The sequence below is a fragment of the Capronia coronata genome (assembly GCF_000585585.1).
Source record: "Capronia coronata CBS 617.96 chromosome Unknown acBCG-supercont1.7, whole genome shotgun sequence".
NCBI classification, from domain to species: domain Eukaryota; kingdom Fungi; phylum Ascomycota; class Eurotiomycetes; order Chaetothyriales; family Herpotrichiellaceae; genus Capronia; species Capronia coronata.
Window position 1 is genome coordinate 1778448 of NW_006912899.1, and position 26033 is coordinate 1804480.

Consider the following 26033-nt stretch of genomic DNA (forward strand, 5'->3'; position numbering starts at 1 on the left):
TTTGTCTGGTAAGGTAGCTGCCTACCTACCTACCTGTAGGTTTAAGGCGACTAAGGTCAGGCAAGTATCATGTCTAAGTCTGTGGGCAGATGTCGTTGTATCTCCGGCCTCATTAAACATGCTCTGGGTACATATAGTCTGTAACAAACGCGCTCTATGAATGTTATTGACTGACAAGAGGTTGAAGTGGCTACGGACAAGGAGGCTCACCCGGGCTCAATAAGATTAGATTTAGCAGTCTTGAAGCGTGATACGCAAAGATATTCAGATCTGACCAGGTTAATCACACTGGTAAAGCCACAGAGTCTTATGAGTTCCACTGCACTTTCAACTGCCAGCTTGCTTGTCCAGAAGCAACGTGGACTGCCCTGTGTCTTGCTGCTGTTCAAGTTCCAGACCAGGCTTGGCAGCATCCCATCTCGCGGTAACGGCAACTCCAGTGCAGCGGGCGCAGCCTGTAGCGCAACTGAAACCATCCCCAGACCAGACGTGCTCACTCGTCGTAACCTCCCCGAGTGCTGTAGCTTCGCAATACAACAAAACAATACAACGTACTGCGCATGTGTCTTTCGCCGACGACATAGATTAGGCGCACCCTGCTTCTTGGCCCGTCGTCTCCGTCATGTCCTCATTCTTCTTCTCCACGCCAGTCGACATCGACATCGTGCTCGACGATGCGGACGAACGCCAAATGGTCGATGTCAAGCTTGACAAGAACCGACGTGAGAAGGCTCCCTTATATCTCGATGGCGAATCCGTCAAAGGTGCAGTCACCATCAGACCGAAAGATGGGAAGCGGTTAGAACACACGGGGATCAAAGTGCAGTTTATCGGATTGATCGGTAGGCTCTCCTCTCTTTCAAGAGCCGGGCGGTGGAGTTGACGGTGTCTATGCAGAGATGTTCTTTGACCGGGGAAATCACTACGAGTTTCTCTCTCTTGGACAAGAGCTTGCCGCCCCGGGCGAGCTACAACATCCGCAAACCTTCCCATTCAACTTCAAGAACGTCGAAAAGCAGTACGAGTCCTACAATGGCATCAATGTCAAGTTACGATACTTCATCCGAGTCACCGTGTCCCGACGGATGGCCGACGTGATCCGCGAGAAAGACATTTGGGTCTATTCATACCGCATTCCCCCAGAGACGAACAGTTCGATCAAGATGGACGTCGGCATCGAGGATTGTTTACACATCGAGTTCGAATACTCCAAAAGCAAATACCATCTCAAGGACGTCATCGTCGGCAGAATATATTTCCTGCTTGTCAGACTGAAGATCAAACATATGGAATTGTCCATAATACGGAGGGAGACGACCGGCGTTGCGCCCAACCAGTACAATGAGAGCGAGACGTTAGTAAGATTTGAGGTTTGTCACATGCCCCTTCCGAGTGAACAGTTCCTTACTGACTGCTTAAGATTATGGACGGCTCTCCCTCGCGAGGTACGTTAACGGCCTGAGAACCGGCTCCAGACAGCTTCGGTGGCCGAGTCTGTTGTCGATACTGACGCACGAACAGGCGAGACCATTCCTATACGACTCTTCCTCGGCGGCTTCGACTTGACACCCACGTTTCGCGAAGTGAACAAAAAATATTCCGTCCGGTATTACCTCAGCCTTGTGCTGATTGATGAAGGTTCGTCCAATTCAGATGTTCCCTGTCTACGCGAGCATAGACCCACCAGGGCCTTTTCAGTTGCTTGCGTCCAAAGATCTGTTGGAGGTTGGCGAGGCACTGTCATCCCTGGAGTAATAGCTGCAACGTGGCTCGGTTCTATGCTCGAGGACGCCTTGGAGATAGACAAGAGCAATGTATGTGCTGACGATCTTCTTCACGCAGACGCCCGCCGATACTTCAAGCAATCGGAAATTGTGTTGTATCGTCAAGCACCTGAACTACCTCCCCCATTGGCCATCGACAATCCCAGCGCCGGAGGGAAGCCACCTGTCCAACCATTGCCCACTCCAGCCTGATTGATCTGACACCTGGGATGGTGGGACCGTGGCTTTGGTGCTCCGCTGCTGTAGGGCACGCGTTCGGCACCTACAATGCAGACGTCCAGATCAGGGAATCCTGGGTGCAATTCGTTACTGCACTCCGAGGTTGAGAGGCGCTCAAAGTTGCCTTCCCCCGAAGCAGATGTGGTATGTCTCGCCCATACACAATGTGGCTTCCCTGCGACAATCCCGGCCTTGCCTGTACCGCTGAATTGCGACTACCTTGTCACAATGGTCTCAGCAAAGCCTACGTCGAGATTCGCCGGCTGAAGCCGTGCAGCAAACAACATCACGCGTTGACTGGCCAGCAACTACTATCTTGTGAGGCCCTGTCCTCTCCGCTTCGAGACTGATGGACTGGTTGGCGGGCGCTACCGAACATGCGCGTGGTTTTCATAAGTCGAGACAGCTACAATCTCAACCTTCAGTGAAGACACTGTAGACCTAGCTGCTTCCTCTGCGTTTCTTTGGCCCTAGCTACTAATATCCCGTGTTCCGCAAGTAAAATCCTCGCATATCCGTTTGCAATCTCGACGCTGGTTACTTCAAAGCTCTCGCTATCCGCTACTCTCTGACTCAACCCTAGTAGAAATCCCAATCTTCTGCCAGGACCAGGTTCCACCGTTCCAAAGTATCATCTATGCCTCTCCCTGGTTCATCGGCTTGCCAGGCGCCTTCGCTTTTCAGTCGAGGCAATTCCCGCCAAAATCTCTGCACACGGAGTATGAATGGGTACAGGACACGGAGGTGCTCTTTCCCGTCTTTCAGAAAGCTCGAAGTCCTGCCCATATCGTCAGACTGTACGTGTCCGCTCTTGCGCGCGGAACCGATTAATCTCTCAAAGGCCTCGTTGTCGCTACGTAGTTCCACGAACTTGAACAGCACGGCTTGCAGCTCGATTTGTTGCGGCATTGGTGGGGGCGTCAAGCCTCGTAGACGTTGATCGGCGAGGAACACTTTGAGTGGATGAACCACCCGCAGACACAGGTAGGGAGATGCAGTGTATGCCAATTTGTGTCCACTGCCGCTGGCAACCTCGCTTTTACTGCTAGCCGGCGGCGGCAACCGCACAAGATCAAACAGTGCGTCCAGGGCAGTGTAGCAGATTTCTCTTCTCACACCAAATGTAGGCTGACGGACACTACCCGGCCTCACCTCTATCAAAGCTTTCAAGGGCTCGTGGGCGAGGTCGTCCGGCATATCACCGAACCAGGGTTCCGTCAGCAGTGATGCCTTGAACAAGGTAATCACATATAGTCGGCAGGTCTCTTCACTGATCTCATCGTCTTGGAAGATTGGAACCACCGCAGCGTGTGCCACTTGGAAGTGATCAATGTCAAACGCCTCGTCTTGGAGAAGAGTTTCTTCAGTTTGCTTGGCTGGAGGTTTCGATAGGCCACCGCATCCGAGAATTCGGGCAACAGTTAGGATGATGTATTTTCCGAGTGAATCGAGACGAGCCAGCTCTCCTGCTGTGGTGCTATGGCGCTCAACGTGGGTCCGTAGCGCCTCCAGCATGGCCACCGCTGTGACTGTTGCATTTCGCCATAGCGGCGCCTGTCGATTGGTTGGAATGACAGTATATTTGGTGTCGATTATGGCGCCGAGGACATGAAGAGATTCTTCCACCGCGAGGACCTCTATGAAATTTTCACTTTTGGCGTGTTCGTGTATCAGGCCCCGTAAGCCGTCTAAACATGCTGACGCGAATGCAATGAACGTAGGCTTTTGGATGGCTTTGGTCAACGCGGGTTTCTTTAGCCTATAGTTGACGTGTCCATCTTGAATGCCCAAAATGTGTCTCAACAATTGAAGAAGAAACCGAGTGTATTCGGCAACTCCGCCAGATAGGAGATCTTTCAAGATCGTCAGGCACTCAAGAGCCTCTTTCTGCTCCGGTGCGAGGCTCTTCACATCGCTGGTGTATGGAGGGTGGGTAGAAAAGATCACTGCGCGCTCGGTTGCCTTCATTAGAATGGACGCCATTCCAAGGTGGTCAAATTGAAAGCTCATCACTGCCGCTGGGCTGGCCCTGTGCGCCTCAATAATGGTGCGCAAGTAAGCGGTAAAGGCGGTTTGATTGGGACTCTCCTCTTCTGTCCTTACCCCTGGACCAGCGCTTGGCCTGATGTCGGCAGGATGATACTGTGCCCAGAGGCGCATTGCTGGTAGCAGAAAGTCTGGGTCGCCTTTGCCTGCCGCTGCAAGGGACGAGAGGAGCTTGGACAAGTTGACAAAGACCAGGGACGATGCGGTTAGAGATAGGGTGTCGAGGAGGTCCTTGAAAACGTCCAGGATGACAAGCCACGTCTTGGTGAAGTCCTCGTACTCCACCATTACGTTCAGGTTTTCGGTAACCAGGCGGATGACCCCATCCGTCAGTTCCGTCGCAGACGCCAACCACTCTGACTGTGCATTGTCAATCAAGGTAAAGTCCTTGACGCAGGCTCGAACAACGTTCAACGGTCCAGCAATCAGTGTCATCGACCAGGCCTTGGAGCTGAGACTGTCGCCGGACGCCTCAAGCAGTTTCAGGAGTATCTTGATGGCTGCGTTACGGATATCAGACCGTCCATCTTTGCACAGCTCAACCAGCTCAACCAATATAACACTCCAGAGTATGGAAGGTCCTGGCGGCTCACGGCGCAGATCCAGATGTTGCGGCACCATGTCCAGAGACGGCATGAAAGTTAGGTCGATTTTTTCGACTTGCGCGAGGACTTGTGAGGCAAGACTCCATAAAAGAGTCGTACTCGTGAGAGCCACGTTGAGATCGTAGGGCTGAGAGCCAAAATCCTGGAGCAGTCGAGCCAAGCGGACAAACGACCTGGGGTTGAGGACGCTCAAGAAATCCGAGGCGATGAGCTGTACCGACCTGAAAGCAACTCTCAAGATTTGTGCCTTTTCTTCAGGGCTCTCTGTTTGATCGGCTGATACATCGCCGACAGGTTCACGCCCATCCCTCTTCACGAAGGTCATTGACAAGATCTTGAAGACCATCGGCCAGCCATTTCCCAGGGTTTCTCCGCTGTGACTCAACATGCTTTCCAAAGCCTCCAGACATATTTTATGGATCTCAAGCTCAATACTGCCATGAATGTTGGATTGTTCCCCATACAAGAAATCTAGCTGATCTGATAAAGCCTGCAGACAACGGGATCGGATGGTATCTGCTTCTTCGACTCCGTTATCGGGGTCGTCGAGCATTTTCATCACTTCGATTGAAATGAAATCGACTATGCTAGCTGCGTGCACGCGATGACTCCCCGGTATGTCACTAGCTTGTGAGATTTCCATTAGTCGTCTGCCGACGAGATCCCAGGAGCAAGAAGTTTCTGAGGTGGACGTGAAGCGGTGAATGTTAATGCGGGAAAGATCGCTGACTTTTCCGAGGACGAAACCAACCTCGAGATCCAGAGTTTTCGACTTTGTCCACAGTCCTGATACGCTCCGGGAAATGCGACGGATATGTCTTTCAGGACCCGCTCTTGCAGGAGACAGAGTAGGAGCAAAAGCCTCCTCCGCAGGCGACTCGATCTCTCTTGGAGCCGCTTGGCCGAGAAGGCGAAACAACGCTCTCACCGTTACAGCAAAGGATTCTGCCGTGTAGCCCCGAGTGCTTTCCAACATCCGCTTCGTCGCGGCTTGCACGGCGGATATCTCGTTCGCGAGTGTAGTCTGACCGTCATTGCCAGAGAGCCCAACACGAGTGCCACCGTATTGAGAACTCATAGCCAACGTGACAGGTAACGAAATCAATGCTTCTACTGTCTGCATTGTCTCAATGAGTATAAACCAAGAGTCTTGGTCCAGTGTAGGTCCAAGAGCAATGCCGAGGTTTAGGAGCGCCCGAAGGCAAAGGAGGTGTCGCACATTGAGAGGCGAAAGTGCGGTCTGAGATGTTGGGGACTGGGGCGGCTCGCTAGGAGACCTCAAGTCTTCTTCTGTACTGTCAGCTTCGAGATCTATGGCTCGACTGGTGGTGGAATTCTGATAGGCTGATATGACGCCGTTTGCGTTGGCGGGAATGGAGGCTTTGGCTAGCGTGGTGAGCAATGCATCCCGAGGCGTGGGAAGCTCTAGGACACCAGACACTTGAGCCAGTTTCTGAACAGATCTCACCAAAAGATGGTAGAACTCAGAGTCCAGGGCTGCATTAAGGAAGGTCGAGCAGGTTGCAAGAGCAGCCGGCCAGCAAGCCTCGATCATGGCGGCACAAGTCCGGATTTGGAGCGATTGCGGATGATCAGCCAGCGTCAAAGGGTTAATAAGACGTTGATACTTTGCAACAGAAGTAGTTGACCGATTGGGCTTGCGAGCAATATCTTCGTCGGTTGGATCCGGCGCTGTACTGTCCCTTTGCGCGGAATCTTGTGAATGGCGCTGCGTGGGCCGGCTAGGAACGCTCAGGGGCATGACGAACTTGGACATACCATCACAGAAAGCTGAGATGCAGTTCAACACTAAAGCGTAAATGTAGGTGCCTGGTATTGCCGGAGGGCCAGGTTTGTCGGGCTGCTCCATTAATGGGACATCCAGGACACTCCATTCCATGCTGATACCGGTAATGTTTGACTCGCCCGCAGATACAGATGTTATTGCACCACCAAGACCCTGGGCTTCGATGGATGCCACATCTTCACTCCGAATCTCGTTGGCTCTCTGAACTGGAACCGTCGACTGACGTCCAAGCCCGATCAGCGATGGATCCTCCGCTGCGATACGGACAAATGCCGACATCATCTGTCCGACCAATTTTGGCGACTCTTTAGTGCCATCGAACAACTCGAACGTGTTCCTCAGCACGGAAAAGTTGGAGCATACTTTTTGGAAGAACTCTAGGCAAAGTGCTCGCCTCCAGGCCGGATTGCCCTCCTTGTCCAATGCAGACAATATGATGGGGATCATTTGTGTAAGCGAATCTTTCAAGAGCTGTGCATACCCCTGCAAAAGCCAAGGGAGTATGGCCCAAGCACGTACCACCATGCCAAACGCGTCTTTCCTGACCAAGACCCGCGAGAGGCCGTTCATCAAATGTTCCCAACAATCGGGATGCTGCTCGGCATGGGCGGTCAGAAATGACTTGTGAGTGGACAACAGGATTTGTATAGTCTCAAGCATGAAACCAGGCGGGACGTTTTCTATTTTGAGAACGACCGGACGCTGCTGGTCCAGCAGCATGCAAAAGTCATAGAAAAGACGATTTGCATCTTTCGTTGCAATCTCCACGGATGGCTCGCTCTGCTCGGCGGCGTCGGTCTCGTCATCGGTCGAGTTGGGAGGGTTTCCGGGTCTGCTTGCTTGCTCGAAGACAGTGGAGACTAGCTGTTGGAAGGTCGCCGCAGCTGTGTTGCTAACAATAGCGGTCCTACTGGATTGGAGCACAGCGCAGATCTCCAGCGTCCTTGCAAGCAGTTCCCCGTGGAGATCACTTGCATAGAATTGAAGCAGCGACGGTAAGGTCTGGAGAACTTTCAATTGTGCCTCGTATCCAGAGGCCACCCCATCGCGGAAAGCATCGAGCACATCGGGGAGCCTGGTTCGGGCAACAGCCGTGCTCGCGGTCATGCGTTGCAAACATATTGTACCAATACTTGCGAGTTTGACGTTCTTGGACTTGCATGCGAGGATAAAAGGGTCAATGAACTGAGGCCGTCTGAGGAGGTCGCCGGCCAATTGCGCCTCAGATGTCACCGTGATGGCCTTAAGGTCGGCGAGTGATTGCTCAGCCGCGGTCCGCACATCGTTGTGCCTTCGCTTCGAATCTGATATAAGGCTAGTCAATTCGGACTGTAGAAATGCCTGTGTCATGCCTGCTGGTATGTCTCATGATGAGGAGATGGAAAGATCTGTGACAGCAATAATTGGTAACCTCATATGCAGGTACCTATGCTGTGTATCAAATATATCATTCAGACGCGTAGGAGGGATATGGATTGATGGAGTACGCGTGCAAATGGTCTGATTGGCAAGAGTGTCCTCAGCAGCCTGCAGTGCAGTGAGCCTTGTGATAGTGCCAAGGATGCGCCTCGACCCCGTCCAGGAAAAAGGGTGATGCCGCCCTGCCTCACCCGCGCGGCTCACCAGTCGTGGGGGCGAAGGACTTAATATGGGATTCAGTGTAGTGGTGACATTATTTTGTGAACACCAGATTCTGTCTAACCGTGCCTAGGTATAGTAGCCAGTACTTAGGAGGTTAATTAGAAAGTCACCAAACTCCTTCCCAATATTCTAGGGCGCTGCTATTAAATATACACTAAGTACCTACTGCACTCTGAGTTGCTTACGTGACAAGGCTGCGAGCGGCGCAGACCGACTTCTACTACGACGTACTACGTCCCTCACTGACGCATCTATTTGCCCCTCACAATTTCTCAAGCCAAAGCACCTTCTTTCTTCCACCTTTTCCGCACCCATAGCAACACCTGCGGTATTATTCTGGGCGATTCGGTCACTATTCCGCAAGATGGGTGCGAAAGTACCTCGAAATTTCCGTCTGCTGGAAGAGCTAGAGAAGGGCGAGAAGGGCCTAGGTGCAGGTGGGTGAATTGTGCTGCGCTGCCCGCAACCGGTCCAAGAACTGACACCGATGTGCAGAGGCATGTTCGTACGGTCTAGCAGATAGCGACGACTTGATGATGACAAACTGGAATGGCACAATCCTTGGTCCTCCCCACGTGCGTTTACCCGTTGAGCCCTCATGAGATGGATTGAAAGCAAGCTGACACTATCCCGAGCAGAGTGCCCACGAGAACCGTATCTACAGCGTCAACATCCACTGTGGTGACAGCTACCCAGACCGGCCTCCGACCATCCAATTCGTGTCAAGAATAAACCTGCCGTGCGTTGATCAAAAGACGGGCAAGGTCAGGCGGAATCCCTTCGGTTTTCATGCGGCTGCTGATGTTTGGGGAACTAGGTCGATCCATCAAAACTCCCTTGTCTGGCGAATTGGAAGCGTGACTACACAATGGAAACAATTCTGCTTGAATTAAGAAGGTAGAGTTCCCACAAGACATGAGGGAAACCAGGCTAAGAGGTGACCTCAGATACATGGCATTGCCTCAACACAAAAAACTGCCACAACCCCCAGAAGGTACTACTTTCTAGGTCAAAGTCTTTGGGAGCATGAAGTCATGGCGTTGGGGTTCTGCCATCATGCAACACAGCGATGGTTGATGAAGGTCTTGACGATGCATATCAGGCGTCGGAATCGGTTCATATGATTATGCTTTTGCAAACAGCTGCAGCGTCAATGTTACCAGGTAGCACGAGAGCTACTCTACTCAGAGCCCGTTTCAGCTCAACTTGCTCGAGATGGGGACATTTTACAACAAGCAGAAGCCCACTGCCGACGCATCTATAGTCAGATCACGTGATGATATCCCGGCCTCGGTTTACTTTCCTAAAGCGCAGGCTGCGGAATGCCCTTCTGAGGATATCTTCAAAGACTTTGGATCCTTTCAGTTTCAATGCACTGTCGCAACAGTAGGTGCGGATGCCCCGTAGTATCGTCCCGAAAAAGTCGGGGTTGCATAGATCAGCATGTAAGATGATGCGCCATCTTCTCGCCATGCTGCACTGACACAGTCTAGGTCTGTCTCTGTACAGAGCCCTACTGCGCGAATGCAAGCGACTGCCGACAGCAGGAGCCTGTGGTCACACCAACAGTCTACCCGGCATCATCGAATCGTTGGTCCGCTACCGCTTTGAAGCGGACCGGACTATTCAGTCCCCGACGCAGATTTGCCATGGAATGGAAGCGGGCCGCGGCTTTCTCGACCTGCTCCAATCCTGTAACCATAAATCAGGCGAAGCGTTCATCCGTCTAGGCCAGGTCCTCGAGTCAGTCAGCCTACAAGCAGAAAACACAGCACTGCTTCGTAGGAGACTTGCCTCGTGCTGGAAACCTCCCCCTCCACACCGAGCCAAGTATCTCGAGAACATCAAAAAGGTCAAACTCAAGGACAACCATCTGTCTAACCCCGACCAACCCCGTATCTTCGAACATCCACGGCCGTTGTCTGAAGTCAAGGCGGGAGTGCGCAAGGTTCCGAACCTGATCGTGACGCAGGACGTCCCTATCCTGAAATACCCGGGTCCACAACCTGTGCTGCTCAATCGAGTCATCAAGCAAAAGGCGCTATGGGGTGTTAAGACGTTTCAACAACACAAGGAGTTGGAGAATGCAGCACATCTGGCCGACTGCGAAGATGATTGGGACGCAATACTGTACCGCGATCACAGAATCATACCTCCTGGGGACAAGTTACTCAAGGGGACTGTCGGTGTAGATCGGGCGCTCGCCGGCAGTCAAGGTGGAACTTGGGCCGGGACATTTCGACAAGCGGATCAAGAGCTGGAGCTGAAAGCCCATGAGCGTGGGAGGAAACATGCGGAACTGGGCAGGAAGCTATGGCAGATAGTGCTTGACGAAAGGGAATTGAAGGAGAAAGAGAGAAGAGAAGCCAAGCATCAACGTCGTATGGCGAGGAAGAGTGCTGTAGCCGGGTTGCCGCCCTAGGCTGAACAGCAACAGTTTTGGGAATGAGAAGTGAGGCACATATCGTTGGGCTGAGACTGAGATGCCGTACTGGCCGGTAGCCGATGTGTGCGCTACGAAGCCTGATGTGCTCTTCAAGTTTGCCACTGCAAGATTTAGAGATTCGACCCGCGAGGAAGCAATTGTACAAAACGACGTAGTAACAAATGTTGGCCGACGTCGAACATCATTCTACTCTCTGTGACTTCAATATTCTTAACTTTTCCATGCTCTCTTTGACTCCCCAACCATGCTTTAACAGCTCCCCCACCTCCTCTAACCCTAGGCCCATGGTCTCTGGGTAGATGTGGTATATGGCGACCCATCCCACGCTACACATGACGGCGTAAGAAACGAAAGTCCACGTCGGGGTCAGCAGGTCCATCATCGGCAGAAAGGTCAGTCCGACAATGGTATTGCTGCCCCAATTTGTGGCAGTCGCGAGGCTGGAACCGAGCGACCGGACGCTGAGAGGAAACATTTCGGACTGCTGCCATGGGACTGGACCAAGACCGATTGCATATGTCGACACGTATAGGAGCAGTGCAAACAATATTCCCAGGGCCGGGAGTCGTGAGGCCGAGGGCAACTCCGCGCTCGATGTTGGGACATCAAAATGATCCGCCGGCGCGCTGCGAATATAAGAGAAGGCCACTGCACACAGTAGCAGCGACACCACCATAACAGGAATTGTTATCAGTAGGATACGCCTTCGCCCGATGCGGTCGATCAGGCCGAACGCGGCCAGCGTTAACAAGAAGTTCGCTCCTGCAACAGTAAGAGAGATCAGAGTGGGTGAGGAGAAGTGAAGCCGCTGGAAGATGGTTGCTGAGAAATACATCAGACTGTTGAATCCGCAAAGCTGTTGCAGGCCCTGTAAAGTGCATGTGATTATGAGGGCTCGGGTGTGTGGTGGATGAAATAGGAGAGAATGCAGAGCAGGTGGCATGAGAGCCGATCGAGAATCCGAGCTTTTGAGCTGTAGGTGAGCTTCCTCCTCCTCGAGTAGCCCCTTTCTGATTGCCAACATGATACCATCGACAATCTCGGTGGTGTCGGGCACCATTCCCCTGTAGACCTTGGAAAGCACAGTCCTTGCGTCTGCATCTTTCCGCACTCTGGCCAGAAAGCGAGGTGTTTCGGGCATGAACGTCAGCATGACAAGCTGTGCGATTGCTGGTATTGAACCAAGCCCAACCATCCACCGCCATCCGCCTCTCGTGGACGAGAACGCCCATCCGACCAAATAGGCAATGACCTGACCACCAGTGATGAACAGCAGGGATACGGTGACAAGCCTACCTCGCAGATGCCCCGGCGCAAGCTCAGATATGTAGAGTGGCACAATCATACTGGCTCCTCCGATTGCGAGTCCCACTATGCTCCGGCCTAGTATCATTCCCCAGACCGAGCTCGTGAATGCCTGCCACAGCGCACCCAGTGTAAAGAGACCGTCGGCAACCACAATCACGTTCTTCCTCCCCATATTATCCGCCATCACACCGGCGACCGGACTTGCAACGAGGGCGAAGAAGCTCGTACAGGAGGTTATCAAGCCTTTGTCGATGTTCGTCAATTTTCGGGAGGAGAGGTCGGTGTCAATGGAGACAAGCGTGCCGCTGATGACTCCTGTGTCGTAGCCGAAGAGCAACCCCGAGACGCATGCAGAAATGGTCAAGGCCCAGACGAAAGTGTTCCCGAATGAGCGCAGATGCAAAGAGGGATTGTGAGGCTCGGCTCCTTCACGTTCGCCGATGAGTGGTGCATCCGGCGCGGTATCTTCGTTGGTGTGTTCCATGGCTGATCCCGCTGGCACTGTAGTGTCAGGGAGAATTTCGACGTCATGAACTTCCACTTCCTCCTCTAGTCCACTGAGAAGAAAATTTGTTTGCGGTCTAATATCCTATCATGAAGCCATGGGGTGTATTCTTGCGCGAGCCGTGCCTGAGGGTAGTAGGTTGGTCGGTAGTACTACTCGACACTGTACCGCAGTTGGTGGTACGGAACCGGACGCGCGCCGCATTAAGAGTCAGGCTGCACTATTCTGTACAGAGTATGGCTGAGCCTTGCCAGCAGCCTTATCGCACGTGACTGGTTTATCGAGCCCGCGGCTAAGTGCGAGCGGCTTCAAAGTCGGTCACTACGTAGTATGCCGGTGGCTGCATGTGGCAGCGATAGAGGTTAGGTCCTTCGTTGCTAGGTACTATAGTACCTACCTAGGTAGGTATCTCAGTTCTTGAATGCCATTTTCTGTTAATCTCCCAGAGAACCAGTGTTACTGCGTCTACTAGAAGACCGCACAGCCTAGTGAGTCCACGTGGTATATTCCTTTCCCAGTCAACTTATTAACATCGTCCCCTATCAGTTCCGAAGTCTTCTATAACCGTGGCAGGACTTCAGTGGTATGATGCCCCTCGCGGTTGTTGTGGAAGCCAGGCTTCAGCATCCGGGCCGAGGTCAAACCCGCGGCACAAACAATCAGGGGAACCCGCTTATGGCCTGGGCCAGATGGGAAAACGGTCGGAGAGGCTTTACGCACGGGGGATGCCAGTCTTCTGGAGGTGGCAAGGCGGAGCTGGCTGAAGCCTATTCGTATGCGGAGGTGGCTGTAGTTGAAGTGTGCGTACTGTGTTATACGACGAACTTTACGCATGAAGACGAAGTCTGGAGTTCAGGAAGTCCTAGGTAATCGTTCTAAGCTGTAAAAGGAATAGTTTTGTCAGAGATGCCGAGGCAATTTGGCCTTGTAGCCGTCACGCTCAACCTGAATGCGACACCGGACCACTGCCATCATCCTTATTGTATTCGACTTATTAAATGGTCCCTTCCGGCCATTGCATGATCCTCTCCAGCTCTGTACACGGTCTTCTAGGTACTTGATACGCCTCCGTTCTTCACCCGGTCTCAAAACATCGTCTTCAAACATGCCTTCCAATCCGGACTGGGTCAAAGCCCTCAAGCCTTCTGGTCCCCAGGGATCAGAGCTCCTCGCCCAGGAGAGGGCCAAGTCGAACCTCAACATCGATCAGTTGTCTGATTTCATGTTCACAAGGGAAATCCTCGAGAGAAATGAAAGAATCTTGAAGATTTTGCTAGCAGAGCCTGTCTTCGACAAATCCCAGAACTACTTCCGGGGCCGAACAGAAAGAATAGAGGCATCATTGGCAAGGGGTAAAAGACTACAACAACTATCTGTCAAACACAAATGGACAAAAGAAGAGTTCCAGGCAGCCAACGAGCTCATCAGTGAGCCAACCCCTTACGGCCTACATGCGAGCATGTTTCTGGTCACTCTACGAGAACAAGGCACTCCAGAACAACATAAGCTCTTCCTCGAGAGGGCAGAGGCGTACAAGATCATTGGCTGCTACGCGCAGACTGAACTCGGGCATGGCTCCAATGTCAGGGGACTGGAGACTACGGCGACTTGGAACCCAGAGGACAAGACCTTCACTCTCAACTCACCGTATTTGACCGCATCGAAATGGTGGATCGGCTCTCTTGGAAAAGCTGCCAACCACGCGGTGGTAATGGCTCAACTATATATCGGTGGCAAGAACTATGGGCCTCATCCATTTGTCGCCCAGATCCGAGACCTCAAGACCCATGAGCCGCTGCCCAATGTTCACGTTGGGGACATTGGGCCAAAGTTCGGGTACAACACTATGGACAATGGTTTTCTCCTGTTCAAGAACGTCAAGATCCCGCATATCAATATGCTTGCACGATTCTCCCGCATCGATCCACAGACCAACAAATACTTCCGCCCTTCGAACCCTTCTCTGATCTACGGCACGCTCACCTATATTCGAAGCACCATCGTTCTGCAAGCAGGCTCGGTCCTTGCCCGAGGTGTGACAATTGCCACTCGGTACTGCGCCGTAAGACGACAATTCCAGGATCGAGACGCACCAGCCAACGAGATTGGTGAGAACCAAGTCCTGAATTACACTATGGTGCAGATCCGCCTTCTACCTCTCCTCGCGGCTACCTACGCCCTCCACTTCACGGGCCGAGGCATGATCAACTTGTACCAAGAAAACCAGAAACGTATGAACGACAACGCGGGCAAGCTGGCCGACTCGAAGCGTGCACCGGGACCAGAAGAACTCAATCCAGGAACCGACCTTCTTGCGGACCTCCATGCCACCAGCTGCGCCTTGAAAGCCTTGGGCTCCACCACCGCAGCTGAAGGCTTAGAGGTCTGTCGTCGGGCTTGCGGAGGACACGGCTACAGCTCCTTCTCCGGCATTGGCAGCTGGTATGCCGACTATCTCCCCACGGTCACCTGGGAGGGCGACAACTACATGTTGACGCAACAGGTCAGTCGCTACCTACTCAAGTCGGCGCGATCGGTCCTGAAGGGAAACGCGCCCGACAACGACACGTCCCGTATCCTCAAGGAGTTCATGGGACGGCGCGACATCGGCGCGGCCTTTGACGTGATTGGAAGCGACACAGACCTTGTGGCTGCCTTTGCCTGGCGGGTGTCGTTTCTGACTTTCGAGGCCTTGCGTCACCGCGACGAGGACAAACAGTCGTGGAACTCTTTGCTGGTGGACTTCTGGCGCCTGTCGACCGCGCACGCCCAGTATATGGTGGTGAAGAACTTCCATGACGCCCTCAACGATCCCAACACCACGCGGCAGCTCGAGGCAGACACCGTCGCGCTCTTGCACAAGCTCTTCCGCCTGTATGCACTGAACACGCTCGAGCGAGAAGCTTCGGAATTCTATTCGAGCTCCGCCGTCACCGTGCGACAGATCACTCTTGCACGAACCAAGACTGTCATGAAGCTGCTTGAGGAGATCCGTCCTCACGCCGTCCGCCTGGTAGATGCGTGGAAGTTCCCTGATTGGCAGCTCGATAGCTCCCTCGGCCGTTACGACGGCAAGGTCTACGAAGACATGTTCTACCGCGCCAGCGAGCTGAATCCTCTGAACAACATCGTCTTTGACCCGTATCCCGACTCGAAGGTGCTGTTCAGAAAAGATGAGCGCCCCGATTTGCGAAGCAAGCTATAAGTGGGACGGGTGTATGTGTTCGACCAATTGGACTCGTAGCAGTCTGGTAGGGAATGGAAGCATGATCTACCTTGTGGGAAAAGCAAGCTTGACAACATGGACTCATATCTGAATATTGTGCTCAAATTGCAAATTGCATCCTCAATGTTGCTGTAGGTGGCAGTATCTCCTCGTGCGCCTGGAATTCTGATTTAAACGTTATTGGGACACCTTGATGTGTAGGGCGGGTATTAGTTGTGGTTGTCAGTACGTACTATTGTTCATCATTACAACGGTATAGCATTGCAAACCATGGTCCATCGCGTTGACCTTTCATGTTTGATTCGAGTCAACTGCTACGTACGTAGTACCAACTGGCATCTGGTCTCAACTAAGGTAATGAGCATGCTTACTAGGATGTCAGCTACAAGCAGGCCGATGCATATACGTAGTTCAACATCTCTTTTATATATTTATATTTGTCAAGTATAACCGCCTGCCTCTTCACCTAATCGCCCTGTCCGCATGGAACAAGCACTCCGAGTCGATGCCAGGAGATGTTCATACTTTAGCTTGGCCTCTTAAGTGGTCGATGATAGCAATTGCCATCTCGTTCTGCGATCACTAGGGTACCGTCGGTTGTTGGTTCTAAATGTGGCGCCGAGTGGTCGGCATGTTTTCTCTGCCATATAAAAATTACGATATATCGAAAAAAACATGACTCTGCTATCACATCCACACCAAGAAAGCTGTATGTAAAAATCTCAGATTGGATATTCAACTCCAGACCAGATCCGGGTCCCTCTCCGTCTATTAGAGAAGGCGCCAAATCCTACATCTCCTGTCTTCCAAACAAAATGGCAGCAAGAACGTGGAAACATAGAGGCCAAACACCTTTTCAGCCAGAGCGAGTCTGACTTCACCACGCGGAATACACAAAATCAACTCTAAGCAGCAGGAGCAGCCGGTGCGATTGGATCCGCGGGCTTCTCCCCAAGATCTCCGTTGGTGGTAAGACCCGCTTGGTGAGGCGTCGAAGTAGAGTCAGGGACGCCGTTGACCACGTCTCTGCTCAGCTCAACATAATCGTAGGCAAACTCGCCGATCTCGGTTTCGTCCATACCCATGATTTCCTCTTGCTCGGTGGCACGGAGCTTCAGGCCGGGGATAAGGTTGATGACGAACAGAATTACCATGCTAAGGACGAAGGAGTAGGCCATGCCAACGACGCCGTCGCAGAGTTGGTACGCGAGCTGGATGTAGTGCTGGTTGATCCAACCTCCGTCGATTTCGGTGAAGCCATCGAGGTGAGCAATGTAGTCTGCGGCAAAGAGACCGGTCAAAAGGTCTCCAACCAAGCCGCCAATGCCGTGGATGGCGAAGATGTCGAGAGAGTCGTCAATGTGAAGAAGGAACTTCAGCTTGGTCCCATAGTTGCAGGCAATAGCGCCGACAACGCCAAAGATGACAGCGGCCCAGGCGGGAACGAAACCACTGCCCGGAGTGATGGCAACCAAACCCGCAAGAATACCACTGCAGAAGCCCACAGTAGACCATTTGCGCTCCAGGCGGTAGTCAAGGACACACCAGGTGATACCGCCCACGCAGGCGGCCAAGTTCGTGACGACGGTGGCCATGACAGCGCGCAGGTTAGCAGCCAGAGCGCTACCGGCATTGAAACCGAACCAACTGAAGAGGAGGTCAGTAACTTGCAGCCACAAATCAAAACTGAGGGATTACGTACCCAACCCAGAGGAAGACAGTTCCAATCACAATGTGAGTGACATTGTGAGGACGGTAGTTCAACTCGTGGGTACCGTGGCCGCGACGCTTTCCCAGCATGAGGGAGTACGCCAGAGCAGCAGCGCCGGACGAGATGTGGACGGGTGTACCGCCAGCAAAATCCAGACCACCCATCTTGAACACCCAGCCAGATCCGTTCCATGTCCAGCAGGCAATCGGGTCATACACGACTGTGGACCACACAAAGGAGAAAACCATGGCAGGCAACATGCGGCCACGTTCAGCAGCAGCACCAATCGCAAGAGCGACGGTGATAGCAGCGAACATTCCTTGGTAGACTGCGAACATGAGGTCGGGGATTTTGGTTGATCCGACAGATGGAGCACCAAGGACGCCGCGGAAACCAAAGTTTTCCATGTCACCGATGAACTTGCCGGCGGTGTGCGAGAAGGTGAGGGTGTAGCCCCAGAAGAACCATTGGAAACATGTGAGCCCGGTGGCTGCGAGGGAGAGCCAAATGAGTGACAAGGCTGACTTGCGGCGTGCTAGGCCGGAGTAGAAAAAACTGAGAGGGAATGTCAACATGGGATCCCAGATCACTGCCAATGGAGATGCTTACCCAACACCCGGAATCATGAGAAGCACCAATGCCGTGGACGTGATCATCCACGCAATGTCGCCTGCATTATAGTAGACATTGAGATCTTGTGTGCGGGAATCTCCTCCAGTCATGGCCGTGCCTATTTCGCGAGCAAATCGCGTCAGCCTGAATCTTTTCCCGATAAGAGAGAGGGCTGGGATGGATCTTGCGTACCATTATACACTTCCAAAGGAACGTAGGGGAGGGATTCGCTCGAGTCCGACATGTTTACGGGTAGGCTCGTAAGCTCGTCGACGGATAGAAGGTTGCGCGGATGCCCTCTAGGCACGAGGTCTGTCACACCCTGTTGTCAAACTGCTGGCGCAAAGAGAAGAGAGGGCGTCGAGGTCTGAGGCCCGGTGTACGAGGGTGAGGACTGAGCAACGGGAAATATGTCGCGAGAGCCGGCAGGCAACAAAAGAAACGAACCGAAAGAGAAATTCGACCAAGTAGGACGGGGCAGAAGCAACGCATATAACAAAACATTGATTAGCGAGCCGGGGAGAGCGAGCCCGTCCGTGTTGTGAGAGTCCCACTGGGGTTGTTAGAATATTGGCTGTTGGTGTGACCACTGTTCTGATACGAGGCGACTCGCTCGGGCTCTCTAGGCTGCTGGGGGCGTGTGTTACCCGAGAGCCCAAAAAAGCAACCCACCGTCTAGACCCCTGCACCACGTTTGAAAAGGAGGATGCGCCTTTTAGCAAGATATCTCGCAGCGCTGAATCCGAGACGGGAGACGGTGGACATGGCCAGCATAGTAGGGCACAGGGAGAAAACAGTTGGCAAGTCCCGGCCAAATGATAACAGTCAGGCTCTCACGGGACACTGCACTCTGTAGAGTAGCAGCGCTAGTAGCAGAGGGGTGCGATAAGGGCAATAAAAGAACGGAGCCTTACAGCTTATCATTAAATATTAGGTACATCATATATTCGTAGTTATTAATCATCACTGCCCATGACTGGCTGTCTCGAGTGCCTAGTAGGTACCTACGCAGTTCGGGTATGTACCTAGGGAGGCACGGAACCTATAGGGGTACCTACCTAGCTAGCTAAGAGTGTCCTGCGCCCTATAACCTTCTGCAGGCGCGCCCGAACCCGCACCTGCACCTGCACCCGGAGACAAGGCAAGCATGTACATACTGCAGTTGTGATCTTCTCCAACGGCTGTCTTCCTCAACATCTCAATCTATTTAAGGCTGTTTCATGTCTGCTGCTGGTGCGCTGTTCTCTGGTACCTGATGAACGATGAACATGGGCATGTGCAGTGGTTAGGTACCTTGGATCCCCTTTTTCCAGAACGTCCAGACGATCACACCTGGTCAAATCACGCATCCATCATGGCAACGGCCCCATCCAACAATCTCCTCTTTTCTCGGCGAGATAAGCATCTCTGTTCCCATTCGCCGCAACATCTCCGCCAAGCTCCTCCCGCCCATCAGATCGTTCCTGAAGTTCTTTCCCGGTCAGTAGCGGGCCACGCCAAACGCACTTGAACGCCGCATTCAGTAGCATTGGCATCCACTTGCGACTGCACCAAGAATGGGAGAGGTCGATGTCTGCAGTGGTGAATCTGCGACTAGTAGCTTAGGGCTTAGGAGGGCTCCTAAGCCCCGACTTTTACAGTTTTACTTTCCGCTTGCTTGTCCCTTCGCGCGAGCCTCGTGGGCATTCAACAACTGACTCACATGGAGCGCGGCTTAGCTTTTCCTGTCAAACCACCGAAACCGGTGGTGCAGAGCTACTATTAACCGTTGACATACCAAGCCATGCTAGCAGCAGAGCCTTGACATCGTAAATTGCGCCGTTCATCGTCGTCTATCATCACCGCCGCCGCATCGAAGATGGAATGCATGCACCATGCCAGAGCAGTTCCTTAGGCCTACTATTCCTTCTTTTGTAATTCCCCTCCGAGTCTCGCTTACTACTTACATCAACCGTTCTTGAGTAGGTAAATCCTCCGCTAAACGTCACTTCAGCCGCGACCGGTATATATCCCTATGCGGCAGCTCCTCGTCTCACGAGACCTCTACTTCAGTTGCGCAGTCCTTGTTGGCACACCACCACGAAACTTTCCTCGCATCTGCCGGCTACCCGGTCCTGTCTCGTTAGCAGCACCTGCATGTTGTCCACAGGCAGCTCTTCTCGGGTTCTTGTCGTCACCTTATCGGAGCATAACCTCGAACTGCTCGCCGCCCCGTCATATCTGTGTCCTTGCCCCCACACCGCCCACTGCCACGCTGCGCACGAATCCCGCGTCCGATTTCAGTCGGATTTCAAATCCACATCTACTACGTAGTACGTACAGAGTTAGTCCGCCTGGTTCCGATCAGCCAGAGCTACCTTTGTGTCGGCGTCCTCCTCCACAGTACTTGGCTTCTCAGCCTCGCTCCCACACGGACCTAAAGTGTAGGGGTGATGGGACAAGTTCTCACTCAGAGTCTATCATGAGAGTCCGGCGAGTCATACACGTGGCTTCACTACCTGGACGAGTACTTTTGACTGCAACTCGCGAGTCTCTCCAGTTGCAGTGAAGTTCATAACCTTCGAGTCTTGCTGGCACTATCAGCAACGTAAACATCATGCTTACACACGATCAGAGTAGAAACCAAGTCCTAGCAGCCTCGGTGAGCATCGTGTTACTGAGCAGGCTCAAGACTCGCCCAATCAATCTGTGGGTGCTTTTAAGGCTCATATCTGGCAGTCAATAATATTGTAATCTGTTGCATTGACATACGCGTGTTCGTTCTTTGTAGACGTACTATTAGGCGTAGGAGTCGTCCTCGGAGCGTTCGACTAAATTACTGCTGGTGGTGACCTTGCGGTCATTTCTTGATGCGTTCACAATGTCTTCCTAATAGTACTACTAGTAGCGTGTTTCAGGTAACACCGACCCAAGATCCAGACAACTTGGATCACCGTCGACGCGACCGTACACCTAATAATACCCATTTTTCAGCAGCGTCAATTGTGCATGGATTCGCAACGGTGTACAAGCAACACAAGGCTGCTAGTGGCAGGCCTTGGTGCTGGATCACAGCGTGAATAATAATAAGACTCGCAAATTTCCAGGTAACAGGCAACAATACACGTACTGGCCTAGACATATCCCATTTGTAGCAGAGCAGTATTGTGGTATCGTTGTCGGAGATGATGCCAGTAATCCGACATGCAAAGCTCGTTTCCTGGCAGGCGCCGCTGTTGTAGCCATTTATTTCATGTTCTGGCTCCGAACAGATTGGGATTGGTATGTGTGGCTGCACCTTTAATTTACGGGCGCTTTAGAAACTGGGAATCAGGTTTAGGGAGCCTCGTCAATCCTGTTGTAACTTGGACCGGAGCAAAGATCCAGTGAGGCGTTGACAGGGACATCATATCCGCAGCCTGGAGGTTCTTCATCCACCTGGGTAATTGCTATTCAACCCGCTGAGCACTTCGATCTGCTCCCATCATACATTTCGTTGACTCCTGGAGCGACTCCGATGAGGGTTGCCATAGACTCTAGAGTGCGGTGTTTAGAACGCCTCATCAGTCAGAATGCATCTGACACTGTCAGCCAGCGGCCCTGGCAGTGGAAATAGTGGCACAGTCGGTCAACCTCTTCAGCCACACGTTCCCCTCGCTCCAACAACACCCATGATCGCGGACTCCCATCAATCTTCACCACCGACAGTAGTACCCTACTACTCAGCTCAAACTCAAATCGTCGCACCCTCGCCGGTGCGTCCATCTCCTTCCAGGGGCGGCCCACGACCTCCCAAGAGTGAAGGGCAGCGCATCGAAGAAGGTCGACTTCCTCTCGTCATGGAGCACGAAGAAATGCCCATCCGCCGTCCGACGAACTCTTCTTCAGGCTCTGATGAAGACAACGCCACCTCTGCTGCCTATGCCTATCCCCCTTCTTCCGCCTACGATGCCTCCGAATCCGCCACCACCTACACACCTACCTCCACCATTTCAGCATATACTCCGTCCGCCGGCTTCTCCTCAGGCCTATCCTCCTGGGCCTCCTACGGAACGCGACCTCGAGGCGGCAGTGGATCGGCCCAGCCTTCAACCATGGACCGCTCCTTTTCTGGTGAAGGTGCGACGGCTTCAGTAGACCCCCGGGGTGTAAGGCCCAGCGCTCCTTTACGGACGCCCTCGAATACCTACGCTCCTCCACGACGGCCTCCGCAGTTCCTCTCCTTGAACTCGAAGCGGGTACACTCCTCGAACGCCACGCGCTCTTCTAGGAGAGATCCAAACGCACAATACAAGGCACAAGAGAAAGCTTACGTGCAGCGGGTGCGACAGCAGCCACAGGACTGGCTCGACAATGACCCTCGGACACCTAGCATCGGATACAGTACAGACGAGGAGACAGATGATGATTCCCCCTCAACTGACCACCAATTCGATGATCCGTACGATCCAGAAACTTTAATGTTCCTTGGGAACGAGGACAATCTTCAACCCTCTGACGAGGAACTGCAGAATCCCCAGTACAGAGAGCGACTGGAATGGCACTCTATGCTGGCTTCCGTCCTCAAAGGCGACGTCGTCAAGCAAGAAAAGCAGAGACTGATCGGGACCACGGACCAAGCATCGAGGTCCGAGATAGGCACCGAGATTTGGATCGGCGCAAGGTCAAAATACTATGGACGGCCATTGCAGATGCAGAAGAAGCTGATTGAAGAAGGCCGTGCCAGCTTGGGACCCATTATCGAGAGCCTCATTGCGTTCGAGATCAAGGGTGAAACTGTTGTCGGGAAGTCGCCATTGGAGCAAGTCGAAGAGGCGGTGGCAAATATCGAAAAGGTGGAATGGTTATATTCATCTAGGAGAGAACTCGAAGCTGCCCAGCCCCGAGCTGCTTCCGATGCTTTTCGAGACAGCTGCGATGCCATCGTTTCCTGGCACAATATCACTCAGCTGATCAACACCGAGCTCGCGGTGCTCCAAGCCTGGGTCGGGAACCAGGAACTCGACTTCACAAAGCCAAAACGGCGGTCCGGTGACGAGGGAGACCTGTCTGATGAATCCTCTTTCATCGACAGAATTCTGAAAGAGGACGGCTTGAAGTCACTTCAAGGGGAGAAGAGCATGTTCAAAGGGATTGGTGAGGTGATCACCAAGGCCAAAAGTACACTCATCGAGAATGCCGAAGCCTTCGCCGCCCGCCACCTGCCTCCCTACATTGAAGAGCTCCTGACTCTGATCAACTTCCCATCAAGGTTGATCCAAGAGATCATCCGGATGCGATTGTCGTATGCGAGAAAGATGAAGGAATCAGCACAGCAATCCGTCATGATCATTGATCAAATGATTGCGCAGTTCCAGATCCTCATGAATCTTGCGTGTCTCATCAAGCAACAATACCTTGCCATCTCGCACCCAGAGCCAGGTTGGGATTTGCCGCCTTGTATTGACGAAAACTTTGATTCGGTCATTGTTGAAGCGCTCAAGTTCTATTTCAAGATGCTCAATTGGAAACTGGGCGCCAACAAGAACACCTTCCGAGAAGCTGAGATCCTCGAGCAAGAATGGGGCTTTTCCAACGAAATCGGTCGTCAACTTGAGGGCGGAGATATTGAAGTCGCAGAGCAATTCAGTTCTCTTACTGCCAAGTCCCTGTTGCGATTGACTGCCTCGTTCGAACGCGAGCTCAGATCGAAACCGGATGAAAGTCAGCAAGAGATGGAAAAGAGATACAAGACAATTTTGGATTCGGTGCGCGTCCGACAGCGAAAACTTTTCCGGTTTTCACGTATTCTGAGACAACGGTTCGAAAACGCGACAGAGTTCAACCTCGGGATGAATGCAGAGCAGATGCAGCATTTAACCGAGTCTCTCATTCTATCGGGTCACTTCTTGGTGGAGATGGGTGCCAACAGTCCGAAAGGCGTGCATTTTGTCGCGTCCCCTTCCCTGTGGAATCGGCCGAAAGAGATTCAATCCATCCTGGGTACATCTTTTCATGCCGATGACGCACCAGAAGATCCTTCAAATCCCTATATACTCATCATCCGGCCTGAAGACGAGATGCAGTGGGAAGGACCAAGGATGGAAGTTGATGTCCTGGAGTTACCGAACGACGTTAGACTGGGGCGGCTCCGCCTCGTAGCGGATGGCTCATCCCTCCGCCTACAGGGCGCTCGCATGGAGTTTGCCAACGCTGTCGGTAGGGAGCTTGATGTTGTGATTGAGCAAAGAGCCAACCTTTCCCGGGTCAATTTGGAGTTGGGAAAGATCAAGAAAACAACTTTCAAGCTTTCGAACACCATCATGGAGAGCGTGGAGGTCATTCGCTCGCAAAATGGTGGTATCGCAAGTCCGGAATTAGTGCAGTCTTGCTTTGCTTTTGCCACTGAGTTCGGCAAGAGATCTCTGACATACATGGATCCCAACCGTCGGATGATGAACAACCTGAAGCTGACCAGGCTCGCTCTAGATTGGGTCAGCTTTATTTGTGATGACTGTGACGCTGCCGACCGAAGGACCTTCAAGTGGGCTGTGGTCGCATTGGAGTTCGCCATGGCAATGACCCGCGGCCGAAACATCCTAGACATCAGCGACGAGGACTTCAAACGCATTAGGGTCAAGGTTGCGGGATGCATGTCTGTGTTGATCTCACATTTCGACATCATGGGAGCCCGGTCCACCCTGGCGGCGCAGCAGGAGAAGTCGAGGATGGAGGCGTTGACCGGTATGAACAAGCGTCTTGATTTTAACAAAATGAGAAACGACGAAGATTGCTGGCGGGAGATGTCTGAACAGCGACTGGCGCAGCTCAATGCCATTGACCAGGCTCGCGAGGAACGTGGTGCCTCGAAGACTACCCCTCTTGGTCGGGTATTGGAGGGATCGAACGAAGCGGACCGGTCACTCACCTTCTTGTCCTCCTCGGCAACCAACATCACCATGAGATGGCAGCAAGGCCAGTTTGTGGGAGGCGGGACCTTTGGGTCTGTGTACGCGGCGCTGAATCTTGACACGGGAACATTGATGGCCGTCAAGGAGATCCGTCTCCAAGATCCCCAACTCATTCCTACAATCGTCAAGCAGATTGGCGACGAAATGGGTGTCCTGGCAGTGCTTGACCATCCTAACATTGTGTCATATTACGGAATCGAAGTACACCGAGACAAGGTCTATATTTTCATGGAGTATTGCTCCGGTGGCTCGGTGGCTGGCCTCCTTGAACACGGCCGCATTGAGGACGAGACTGTCATCATGGTGTACGCGCTGCAGATGTTGGAAGGTTTGGCCTATCTACATCAAGCACATATCGTGCATCGAGACATCAAGCCGGAGAATGTTTTGCTCGATCACAACGGGGTGATCAAATATGTGGACTTCGGAGCCGCGAAAATCATTGCTCGGCAAGGCCAAACCATGATGGGTATAGAGCCTGCTCAACGCGTCAATGGTGTCAACCCCGTCAATGGCGAGCCCGGCCACCTTGCCAATAACCCCGCCGTCGCACGGCAGCCACAGAAGACCATGACAGGGACGCCCATGTACATGTCTCCGGAAGTGATCCGGGGAGATGCGCCTGCGACATCACGTTTCTCCGGTGCCGCGGACATCTGGTCCTTGGGCTGTGTAATTCTTGAAATGGCTACGGGGCGTCGTCCTTGGTCTACGTTGGACAACGAGTGGGCCATCATGTATAATATCGCGCAGGGCAACCCTCCTCAACTGCCTACCGAAGATCAACTTAGCGAGATGGGGATTGATTTCTTGAAAAAGTGCTTCGAGCGAGATCCGGCCAAGAGGAGTACAGCGGCAGAGTTGCTACAGCACCCTTGGATCGTGGAAATCAGACGGCTGGTGGTTGATGATCCTGATGCTCAGACACCGCGGAGCGATACAAGCAGCTCCAGTGGAGGAGCTCCCTTTTCATTTCGGCAGAACTCGGCGTTCTGATGAGACGGTTGGCGAGTGCACACAATAGCACGGAGTTTGTTTGGTATGGATGAGTGGCTCAAGCCAGATGTTAGTCCTGGGGTTCATTGCAGGCGAATCTACAACAGCATCAATGTTCAAACATGCAATAAAATACAGTAATATTATGTACATGATATACACACATAGGTACCTACCTAACCTCTTTCAATAGGTAGA

General features: G+C 52.7%; 8 protein-coding genes across 8 annotated transcripts; 5 read left to right on the top strand and 3 right to left on the bottom strand.

Annotated features, from left to right (window-relative positions):
- Positions 1–622: 622 nt before the first annotated feature.
- A1O1_08205 (uncharacterized protein) lies at positions 623–1755 on the top strand (the record flags this gene model as incomplete). Its single annotated transcript, XM_007729067.1, has 5 exons — positions 623–842; positions 898–1370; positions 1421–1445; positions 1522–1638; positions 1679–1755. 5 exons carry the CDS (start codon positions 623–625, stop codon positions 1753–1755), a joined length of 912 nt encoding a protein of 303 aa, XP_007727257.1.
- An 827-nt stretch (positions 1756–2582) lies between these two features.
- Positions 2583–7811, bottom strand: A1O1_08206 (uncharacterized protein; the record flags this gene model as incomplete). Its single annotated transcript, XM_007729068.1, has 1 exon — positions 2583–7811. One exon carries the CDS (start codon positions 7809–7811, stop codon positions 2583–2585), a length of 5229 nt encoding a protein of 1742 aa, XP_007727258.1.
- Positions 7812–8466: 655 nt separating this feature from the next.
- On the top strand, positions 8467–9110 carry A1O1_08207 (ubiquitin-conjugating enzyme E2; the record flags this gene model as incomplete). The annotated part of the gene is made up of 5 exons (XM_007729069.1): positions 8467–8539; positions 8598–8677; positions 8741–8866; positions 8920–8999; positions 9050–9110. 5 exons carry the CDS (start codon positions 8467–8469, stop codon positions 9108–9110), a joined length of 420 nt encoding a protein of 139 aa, XP_007727259.1.
- A 388-nt stretch (positions 9111–9498) lies between these two features.
- Positions 9499–10524, top strand: A1O1_08208 (uncharacterized protein; the record flags this gene model as incomplete). Its single annotated transcript, XM_007729070.1, has 2 exons — positions 9499–9547; positions 9596–10524. The coding sequence occupies 2 exons, from the start codon at positions 9499–9501 to the stop codon at positions 10522–10524; spliced, it is 978 nt and encodes a 325-aa protein (XP_007727260.1).
- A 205-nt stretch (positions 10525–10729) lies between these two features.
- A1O1_08209 (uncharacterized protein) lies at positions 10730–12340 on the bottom strand (the record flags this gene model as incomplete). Its single annotated transcript, XM_007729071.1, has 1 exon — positions 10730–12340. One exon carries the CDS (start codon positions 12338–12340, stop codon positions 10730–10732), a length of 1611 nt encoding a protein of 536 aa, XP_007727261.1.
- Positions 12341–13466: 1126 nt separating this feature from the next.
- On the top strand, positions 13467–15566 carry A1O1_08210 (acyl-CoA oxidase; the record flags this gene model as incomplete). Its single annotated transcript, XM_007729072.1, has 1 exon — positions 13467–15566. The coding sequence occupies one exon, from the start codon at positions 13467–13469 to the stop codon at positions 15564–15566; it is 2100 nt and encodes a 699-aa protein (XP_007727262.1).
- A 926-nt stretch (positions 15567–16492) lies between these two features.
- Positions 16493–18020, bottom strand: A1O1_08211 (uncharacterized protein; the record flags this gene model as incomplete). Its single annotated transcript, XM_007729073.1, has 3 exons — positions 16493–17234; positions 17290–17853; positions 17908–18020. 3 exons carry the CDS (start codon positions 18018–18020, stop codon positions 16493–16495), a joined length of 1419 nt encoding a protein of 472 aa, XP_007727263.1.
- A 3708-nt stretch (positions 18021–21728) lies between these two features.
- On the top strand, positions 21729–25835 carry A1O1_08212 (STE/STE11/SSK protein kinase; the record flags this gene model as incomplete). Its single annotated transcript, XM_007729074.1, has 1 exon — positions 21729–25835. The coding sequence occupies one exon, from the start codon at positions 21729–21731 to the stop codon at positions 25833–25835; it is 4107 nt and encodes a 1368-aa protein (XP_007727264.1).
- Between the last annotated feature and the right edge of the window lie 198 nt (positions 25836–26033).